Source organism: Gracilinanus agilis, chromosome 2 (genome assembly GCF_016433145.1).
Source record: "Gracilinanus agilis isolate LMUSP501 chromosome 2, AgileGrace, whole genome shotgun sequence".
Lineage (NCBI taxonomy): Eukaryota > Metazoa > Chordata > Mammalia > Didelphimorphia > Didelphidae > Gracilinanus > Gracilinanus agilis.
This window is the reverse complement of record NC_058131.1, coordinates 582400743-582411674: the sequence shown is the minus strand read 5'-3', so window position 1 is coordinate 582411674 and position 10932 is coordinate 582400743. Positions and strand designations below refer to the sequence as shown.

Sequence of the window (10932 nt, the reverse complement as noted above, 5' to 3'; positions counted from 1 at the left end):
AAAAAAAAAAAAAAAAAAAAAAAAAGACCTCCACTGAATGCCACTCCTGAGAGAATCCATTGTACTTTTAGATGGTATTGAAATGAGTTTTCCTAATATCAGGTCAAAAATCTGCCTCTGCAACTTCTTCCTACCTCCTACTTATAGTCCTCCCCTCTGAGGTCAAGAAGGACAAGTCTAAGCCACCTCCTACAGGACAGGCTTTCAAACCCTTGAAGACTGGTACACCTCCAAAGCCTCTTCTCCTCTAGGCTAAGATCCTAGTTCATAGGTTTATTGGATCCACAGTTGGAAGATATCTTAAAGATCATCTAATAAAATCCCCTCATTTTATAAGAATCTTAAGATCAAGAAGGCTTAAAGTGACTTGTCCAAGGTCATACCCTAATAAGAAGAATCAGGGCAGCTAGTGATGCAGTAGATAAATGGACCTGAAGTCAGGGAGACCTGAATTCAAACTCTACCTCAGATACTTCCTAGCCCTGTGACCCCAGGCAAGTTATAACCTGCCTGCCTCAGTTTCCTCATCTATAAAATGAGTACAACAATAGGGGTGTTTTGGTGATCAAATAAGATATAATATTTATAAAGTTTTTTGCACACCTTAAGATACCATAAAAATGCTAGCCATTATATTATTATAAACCTTGTCTTCTGATTCCAAATCCAGCACTTTTCTCACTATGCCATGCTTCAGTTTCTTCAATTCACTTTCCTGTGGCATGATTCCCAGTTCTCCTCACCATCTCAGTCATTTTCCTCTGAATGTGAGGCCAACTTGCCAATGCTGTTTCTAAAATGTGATGCCTCAGATGGAACGTGAACTCTTAATGTCATCAGATTCCCACCTCCCTCATTATGGGTACTATGCCTTTTTTTTAATATAGCCTAATATTACTTATGGGAGCAGCTAGATGGCAGAGTGGATGGAATGCCAGGCTTGGAGTCAGAAAGACTCATCTTCATGAGTTCAAATTGACCTCAGACTTTTGCTAGCTCTACGACACTGGGCAAATCACTTAACCCTGTTTGCCTCAGTTTCCTCATCTATAAACTGAGCTGGAGAAGGAAATGGCAAATTATTCCACTCTCTTCATCAAGAAAACCCTAAATGGGAGTCACAAAGAGTCAGACACGGCTGAACAAAAAAACATCACTTGTCTTTAATGGTGGCAAAGTGACACATTAACCGATATTCAATTTGCAACCCATGAAAACTCTCAGAACATTTTTCACACTAAATATTGTCTAGTAATATTTCCCCCATTTTTGTGCCCAACAGAACCAATGCAAGTTCCTTGAGGGCAAGGACTGTTTTGTTTCTGCCTTTGTAATCCCAGCAACTAGCATGGTGTCTGGCACACAGTTGGGGCTTAGTAAACATTCCTATAATAGCATTGACTTGTGCAGCTGATTCCTATAACATTAAAATGATCTCGAGTCTACCCAGCCAACATCTTTGAAGGGTAGTTGTCTACAGTCAGAAAACTACTTGGTAGAGCCTGAGAGCTAAGAGCTTTGTGAGTAAAGCAATAGTTTTCTAACACCTGGACCATGAGCAGCAATGCAGTCTCGGCATCCAAAGACCTGAATTTGAACCCTAGCCTTGACATTTGCTTGCCATGAATTTATTCCTTGCCCTCAGTAAAAAACAGGGGTAACACTACTTCTATTACCTGCCTCCCAAGCACTATGCAAATGTGAATTGGCATTATTATCCTTCTATTCCTTCCAGCCACTTAGGAAATGAAACATCCAGGGTAATAAGATTCCAAACCTGATGCACTTGCCAAATGAAAACAGCCTTTGGCTTCCCAGCATTAAATCACTCTCCTCAATCCTCAGTGAGCTGCCTTCTAAGGACTACCTTTCCCTCCTCATTAAGGGAGTCCCATGTCTCCCCCCTGGGCTGAGGCAGCAGGTCTTTATTTATGTTCACAAAGCAGAATCAGAAGATTTGCCCCAGACGCCTTCCAATTCCCCTCTGCAGATTTCTTTTCTTCTCACGTCCCTCAGTCTAGGTTTCATTTTGCCGAAGGTGATGACTTGAGGACTTCTCCCTGCTGGGCTTGCCTATCCACTCCAATCTTCTCTGCCAGCAATAAAGGGAATCTCATAAGCCAGCTTTCACCGTAGCCTACGAGACCAGCATGTTCATCAGTGTCACAGCGCAGCCTGCTCCTGGGCAGCACTATCTTTGCTCTATATAAGCCCGATGCCGACGTGTCCCTCATTATGGCATGGATGCCACAGAGCCAATCAATCCATTTGTCTTCCAGGACCTGTTTTCTTAGATGTGGTTATATTTTAAGCATATCTGATACCTGCCACATTTTTAAGAGAGAAGAGCGGAACATGACATGACTTTCATTTATTCCTTGCTACTTCTACCATACAGTGGGCAAGATTTGAGATCCGAACTCCCAGACCAGGCTAAGACAAAAAAAATAAGCCTTGGTGGTTTGCAATAATGAGGTGAGGGGCTCAGGAGGAATATGACTGACAGTCACAGATGATTTTAAAAGAAAAATGATTTATTTTCCAATACCTGGCATATAAGTATTTAATAAATGTTTGTTGATTGATAGCTTAAAAGTATTATGCTTTCACATCCTAGCTGTGTGGGGCAAGTCACTTAACCCCCATTGCCTAGCCCTTACCACTCTTCTGCCTTGGAACCAACACATAGTATTGATTCTAAGATAGAAGGTAAAGGTTTTTTTTTAAACTTAAATTTAGGGGGCAGTTGGGTAGCTCAGTTGATTGCGAGCCAGGCCTAGAGAGATGGGAGGTCCTAGGTTCAAATCTTATACTTAAAATGATCACAAACTCCAAACTTCTGGCATCAAATAAATGAATCTTTACTGTTCTTACTGGTTTATAATAGTGTATGGGGGCAAATTGATTATAATGAGGACAAGATCTGAGATCCTCAGGTAAAAACATACCATTACGTGGTACAACGTATTTTTCTGGAAAGAGCTTCAAATGCTTCCTATATAACACAAATTGGCTTTTATTGCCACAAGGTGTCACTACAGTACCAATAAACAGAGGTACAGAGATGTGTGGAGAAGGATGGAGAAAAGGGTTGCCTGAGTTAGCTGGCAGCTAAAAAACAAAGCAAAGGACCTTTTTTCTTAGCACTGAGCTTCTCTCTCACCATCTTGGATTCTAGAATCTCCATAACACCACACCAATCCCAACCACACCATATTCCAAAGGGACCCAGTGGCCTGGGCTTGTCCTTTAACCCCTACATCCCAGACCCCTTATACTCATTACAACTGCCTTGAGTCCTATTCTCTCAAAGATCCTCTTTCCAAGATTTGGATGCACTCACAAGGATCAATGAAAGCAGAGTATATTTCCTTCTTTCTTCTGCTAATGAAACGGAGTCATTTCATTCTTGCCTCTTCGGAGCTCTGTTTGGGCTTTTCTTGGCAAAGATACTAGAGTGGTTTGCCATTTTCTTCTTCAACTCATTTTACAGATGAGGAAACTGAGGCAAACAGGGTTAAGTGACTTGCCCCGGGTTATACAGTTAATATATAATACCTGAAGCCAGCAGGTCTTCCTGATTCCAGACCCCGAACTCTTGCCACTGTACCACTTAGCTGCCCTACTGATATTTTACAATATTATTTCTAGCTGTAAAGTCTCTTAGCCCAAAGATAGACATTTTAGGTAGTACAAGTAAGTAAAGGCTTTATGCCTTTTTAAATTGTATTCTCTGGGTACCTGCCTGCTGTATCTGGGAATGGAACAGGCTCTATGAGGATAGAACAGTGGAAGCCTGAGAGCAAGGGGTGACTGGGGGTATAAGAGGAGTTACCAGTATAAGTTATCAGTAGTAATTATTTGAAAAAGAATTGTTTTTAAAAAGGCATTTCAAATGAATAATAGTCAAGTTTCAATTATTTGCTGCAAATTTTCATTATCAAACTGGTTTCTTACTACTAAATACCATGCTTCCACTTTCTCCCCTTGGTATCAATCTGTGTATGCTCGGAGAATGCAAATTAATTTTAGTATGATACCAAGTGAACTCACCCTCCTCCAAAAAAGTCACATATCTAATGCATTTCAAATCAAAATATAAATTGTTTTGGATTATCTGATTGCTTCAGTTAGCATGGATAATTGGCAGGTGACAGTATCAGGATTCTAAAATTTGTTTCAAATTAGAGATTTGCAGAAATGACCATCACTTGCTTCAGGGCATTATTTCCCCCATCTGGGAAAATTCAGCTGTTCCACTAACATCCAGGGGCCTGCTGGATAAATGCTATTTTTCATAAGCCAGGTTGTTGGGTATAGTGGAAAGGATTCTGGATTTAGAGTCGGAATATCTCGGCTCAAATGCCAACTCTTTCCCTTATTTATTCCCTGTGTAACTTTAAGAAAGGCATAAACCTATCTAGGTCTTATTTTCTTTTATAAAATGAGATATCATAAGATCACAGGTTGAGAGGCAGGAGGTTTCTTTGAGGTAATTTTGTAGCATTTAAGCACCTAGTTAGCAAGAATATTTAATTAATTTATTATGTGAAAAATCAACCAAATAATTAAAACAGGAAGCTACCAGATAAGGCCTGAAGTGAGTTACTCCCCAATCCAATTTTACCCCTTTACCACCCCTGTTCTCCTATAGTTCCTTCCCCATCAGCTTTCATCTGGTGTCTGGAGAATTTTGCCCTGCCACCAACTGAGAAAGGCATTTGTAACTCTTGCCTTGGGAACAAAAATTCCTAGCTCCAATTCTAGAACCCTGCACCTATTGTATGAAACTCCTTTTTTACCCTACACTACAAAGAACCCACGTATCCTCATCATCACTACAAGGAATTCATGAAGACTAACCTTGAAGGCTCAGTTTTTACCCTCTGTTGGTCTGGAAAATTTGAACCTTTTATATAACTCATTCGAGGTTCACTGGCTCTTCCTCTTATCCATCCCTACATCCCAGACTTTCTTCCACCAACATTCTGATACAGATTTAGATTCTCCTCAGCCTCTATAAATGATTTTCTCTCTTTATATTCCTTTTAAACTTCTTCCATACTTCCAAGGAACATTGCTTTCTCTTTGTTTCTCCAGAGAAGAGAGGAAAATTCCTTTTCCCTTTTGTCTTCTTTTAGATTCAGACTCAGAAACATGGGAAGAAAAACTGGGGAGGATGGGAAAAGGCAAAGTGGTAATAATTGAACAAAGAAGTTCTGGGTAAACAAAGAATAGGTTGGTCCTAATTATAATAATGCTTAAACACCATTAAAGGAGTTTAGCCTTTTTGTGGCAGGAAATAGGAAGCCAATGAATGTTTTTGAAGAGAGAAGTGTCATAATTAAAGTGGTATTTTTGGAAGAATACTCATATTGTCATATAATATATTTTTGAGGATGAAAGGATAAATGGATCTTAAAAGATCAGCTTGAAGTATTTTAAGCATGAAGCAATGTGGCCTAGACTAAGATAACAAAGGGAATAGAGGGAAGGACAAATACAAAGAAGTTTTAGAAGGAAAAAAATCTTTAAACAGATATGATTAATTGTGATTAACTGAGTATGAGGGAAATCAAATAAAAGGTCAAATGTGACCCCAATGTTTCAAGACCAAGTGACTGAGAAAATGGTGCTACCACTGAGAAAAAAAAGAATTGCTGGGGAAGGGAGATCTCTGCAAGGAAGAGATGCTGATTTTACCTATGCTGGTTTTGAGGTGGGGAAGTGTAAAATGTCCAGTGAGTTAATTAGATGAAGTACTTTCACTTCACAAGAAGTAAGTCATATAAATTAGTCAGTAAACACTTACTGAGTACTTTCCATGTGCTGGTTCCTGTCATAGGTGCTAGGGATACAAAGAAAAAGTGAAAATAGTTTCTACCCCTAAGCAGCTGTCATTCTAATAGAGGAGACAAAATAATGTGTGTATATGTTTGCATATATACCTATACGTATGGACATATGAGTTCATTGATATGTACATGTAATATATATGTATATATGTGTATATACATATATATACATATATATATACCTAACAAGATACTTTTGAGGTGAATATGACATGACTTTAGAGGAGAAGAATTTTGAAAACGGAAAATACAGGAAATCAATAACATGGGCAATGGTTGAAATAAAGGAAATAAAGAGCTCCTGGGGTATAGAAAAAATAAAGAATATAGATAGGTCCAAGAATTAAAGCTTGAAGAACATTCACAATTACTGGGTAAAGAGAAACAGATGCCAGTAGAAGAAACAGATGGTGTGCCAAGCTTTGTGAAGGAAAAAAACAAAACAGGATAGGAGGGTATCATGAAAGCCAAGGGAGGAGAGAATTTAGAATTTACAAAAGGAAAGAAATGATCGGTGGTGTCAAATGCTGTAGAGAAGGATCAAGGATGAAAAATACGGCCACTGTATTTCTGGATTAAGAGCTTAATGAAAACATTCCAGAAAGGAGTTTCAATTGAATGAAGGAAATAGAAGCCAATACAATACTCTGAGTTTTCCATCCAACTACTCTGTACTTACCTTGCATGTTCTAATTGTTATATGTTGTTTCCCTTTTTAGTGTTTAAGCTCATTAAGGGTAACGACTATTTATGTTTTTTCTTTTTTATCCCTAGAACTTAGCACAATATTTGGCACAGGGTGAGTACTTAATGAACACTTGTCAATTTATTAACTTAGTTTGATATTAGATTCAAAATTCCCTTAGAAAACAACAATACTGAAGAATTTCCAAAAGAAAAGTACTATTAAAATAAGGGACAAGAACAACAAATAAGTCTTTTAGTTTCTCTTCTCTGTTTTGTTTCATTGCTCTTGTATCTCCTACATGACATTGTCTTTGCTCATACTTTACTACGTTTCCTTCCATTTAATACTTCCATCCACAACATTCCTTGGCAAATTTCTTAATGTAAAACTAACAGAAGATTTGAATTTAATAATTTAATTTTCCATTTATGTTATTGCTTCAAAGGTATTGATTTCATCTTCCTAGAGGTGGCAGGAAGGGATAGAAAAAGTCAGTTGGGACATAAGAAGTCTTGATCTGGCCAATGTCCATCAAGGCTAAGATTTTCTTTCCCAAATAATGGTTTTAAAGGCTGCTTATTAAAATTACTTATAAACACTATGGAAACATAAGACTTAGTTCCACTTTTACTGGTCTCTAAGATACCCACAAATCCTTGTTATATAAGAATGTCTTTTCCAGGTTTCCAGATTTCCATGAACATATGTGTTGAGGGATACTAAATTCAACCTGCAATAGGAACCAGAGCATCTCAGGCACAGTAATCTTGTTGGGTCCTCAAAGAAGACAAAATAAAACCAATGAAAATGGGCCCACACAAACTAGCCAAAAGAACCTGAATGACAAGTTTTCTAATTCTCCCTCAGGCTCTTTGCCTGAGTTTGCCCTCTGCCGAGATTCAAGCCAGTTGGATGTGTGATTAAAGAAACAAGGGGGTTACCCTACAATTATTTTCTCAGACTGGCTCCTTGGACTCTTTCCTCCTCTTTCATCTATCTAATTTAACTCTTTTAACAATAACTTTGACATCATACTTGAGCATTCAAAAGATTTAGAGGTGATTTGATCATATGTGACTATTTTAAAAATTTTAATGAAGTTAAATATGCTCAAATGAATTAGTCCAAAGTGTTTTGAAGTAGAGGCAAACAGCACATGTGAAAACACTCCCAAACATGCCTTCAGATACACATATATGTAGCTTTGAGCAAACTTGATACCTATTTTCAAAAATAATTTTATGTCAAAGATAATTAAGAAAAATTATGAGGGAATTATTTGCTTTAGTAATGATTCATGATAGTATTCATTTAAATAGAAAGTTAACTAAAATAAATTTATAATGTGATTCAATACTTAAAGAACACATAGCACCAGGGCGGAGAGTCAGGAGATTTGTATTCTAGTCCAGCCATTAACAAGCTCAGAGACTTTGGGCAAGTCACTTAACCTCTGAGGGTCCTCATTTCTTCATTTATTTAAAAAATAAAGTTTGGACTGAATGATCTCTAAGATCTTTTTTCCTGAACTTTTTTTCCCATTTTCCTTTTCTTTTTTTCCAGCTTAAAAAAATGCTGCATGACATTTGGCAAATGATAAAAACAAATTAAAATATCAAGTGGCCTTTACTCCTGTAGTTTTGGTCAAAGAGTGGCAGAAAAGGAATAGGTGGTCCTAAGGTTTAAAAAAAATTAGACAAAGTTGTATTACCAACTTAAAGAAGACATAAAACTGATCCAAAATATTTTTGACTTAAGGACTAACAGGAGAATCTTGATCGTGGCTCTAAGTCTTTCCATCAACTTTTAACAATTTTACATTGGATTTATATATAGTACATCATTTCCAAAGAGTTTTGGGTGTTTTCATCTGAATAATGTCATCTAACTTCACAATTGGAAGTACTGAAAAATATAACTATAGCTACATCAATAAAAATAATAACAAATATAATAGCTACCATTTATATAGCACTTTAAGGTTGACAAAGTGCTTTACATAAATTGTCTCATTTGATCCACACACAACTTCTATGAGCAAGGTGCTTTTATGATTCTCATTTTACAGTTGAGGAAACTAAGGCAGGGTCACATAGATGTCTCAGAATGAACTCAAAGTTTCCTGAAGCTAAGTTTTCTCTGTCACTACAGTTGTGGTGTCAAACTCAAATAGAAATGGGGCCATTAAACTGTACAAAAAGACCTCTCCAGGAAGCATATTGACTTGTAAAACCACATGTTAACATTATCTCTATGCTATTCTATTTATTTTGTTAAATATTTCCCAATTACATTTTAATGTAATATGGCCATACTGGGGAGTGTTGCTAGCAGGAATATAACCAGTGGGCCATATTGGATACTTTTGTACTATACAATGCAACCTCTAAAAAACCAATTAAAAAGCAATTTACTTACATCCTCTGACTCAAAGACATGGCAGATCATCTTATATTGTTTCTTCCCTTCCTGGGCACCAGGTGTGGTCTCGATACAGTCTTGAGAAGCTGATCTGGGCATCCGACGTCTTGCCATTAACACAACAATATTCCCAATGTCAGCAATGTAAGATATAGTACGCAGTGCATGATCCATCATGGTTTCCTACCAATGGAGAAGGAAAGCCAAATTAAGAAGCATCTCTGAATTTTGTAACCATGCCTACTATGCTCACCTCCCAATGTCTCTAGAGACTATTATCTAGATATCTTACTAGGGTTAATACTTTTCACATGATGATCCTTCTCCACTACAGGAGAAGTAACAATGTACATATATATATATATATATATATATATATATATATATATATTGTACATAAGTCCTTGGGACATCCATACAAATAGTTTTTAAATTACACTCACCTGCTCACTGCCTTTACCTGACTCCCCTCCAGGCCAGACAACAGGACTAAAAATACTCAGGTATGCAGGAAGAAGGAACGTAGGTGAGCCAAAGTGGCTCTATTTCTGTCTTCCAAGGGTGAAATTTGCTGATAGTGAAGGTGCCCACAAAGAATAGGTAGGTACAAATACATAGCAATAGCAATACATATCTAAGGTTATAGGATAGCATTCTAAAAACATGGTAGAAAACTATGAAAATATTCACCAAGAAAATAAATTCAGCAAAACTTCCGTTAACAAGAACCTGCAATAAAAAACTTTCCTAGGATACTCTAGTTTAAAGGAAAACAGGCAAAACCCAAGAATATACCTTCTTATTGGTGATATATTTTTAAACCCAATAGCAACAACCAAATTCCAAGTGTTAGTCTTGATTTCATATATATACTTAGACCAATCTCCTCTATCTCTGATACTTTAAAAATTCATTCTATTCAAGTGCCTTTGTATACCTTGCAGCCCAAGATAAATATCAGCTATTATTATTCCCAGTGCTTTTATTCTCAATTAGAAAAATGAATTAGTACATTCTAGAAAGAAAATTAAAATAAACCCCCCAAAAATCTCTACTTAAAACTGGAATTCAGTTAACTAGAAATTTAAGGTGTCCAGAACTGGACTTAGTAAAAGGTATTTGACAAGTTTTCTTCATTTGGAGTCAGGAGGATCCTAATTCTAAAACTTATTTGTTATATAATCCTAGGCAAATCACTTAAGGTCCCCAAACCTCAATTTTCTCATCTGTAAACTGGGGGAAATTATACCTTCATTTAATAGGGTTATGGTAAAGAAAAGTGCTTTAAGAATCTCAAAACAATATATCAATGTCAGTTATTATTATTAGCAACCTTGACAAGATTTGAATATTGGACCCCTATGTATTCTTCTCTATTTGAGGATTTGAGACTTCACTCTAACACAATGGATTTGCTTTATCACAAAATGAATGCCTAATGCTTTGAACAATATGATTGTCTGGCACTGTAAATATGTGCATTTATTAAAAAGTACTATTCTGTGTCCCTTGTTTCGCCTCTCCCCAATCTTTAGCTCTTACCTAAATGAATTAAACTCTAGGGGCTATGCACCCTAGGAGGTATAGGAGAGGCCCAACTTTGGGGGAATATTCTATTTCCCAAACATTCTAGTTCATTGGCATTTTATGACAGTAGAACAAAATATTCAAAGTGAAATCCTGGGTTATGTTGGAGTTGGCCAAAATCATCAAGCTCTACCATTGGCTGAAACCCAAGGAGAACATGAGTCCTTTCATAATTATAGAGATATAAACCTATGGAAAGAAAGAGCTTTATTCTAGCTGTGGGGCAAGATTAAAAAAAATTTTTAAGCAGCTTCTATTCTAGAAGATTCCCATCCCACCTCCCATTCCCCTCAGTGGGATGATCCTATAAGCACCCTTCAATTTCTAAGACTTAAAGATCTATCTTCAATTAGAACACATTATGCTGGTACTTGAAAAGCA

At 36.9% G+C, this 10932-nt stretch overlaps 1 protein-coding gene across 2 annotated transcripts in view; it reads right to left on the bottom strand.

Moving 5' to 3' along the window:
* APBA2 (amyloid beta precursor protein binding family A member 2) overlaps positions 1 to 10932 on the bottom strand; it is a 140771-nt gene that overhangs the window by 59269 nt on the left and 70570 nt on the right. For both annotated transcript variants that reach the window (XM_044662450.1, XM_044662451.1), the window contains one exon: positions 8962 to 9147. In XM_044662450.1, the coding sequence (XP_044518385.1) occupies positions 8962 to 9147 (186 nt within the window). The remainder of the gene's footprint in view (positions 1 to 8961; positions 9148 to 10932) is intronic.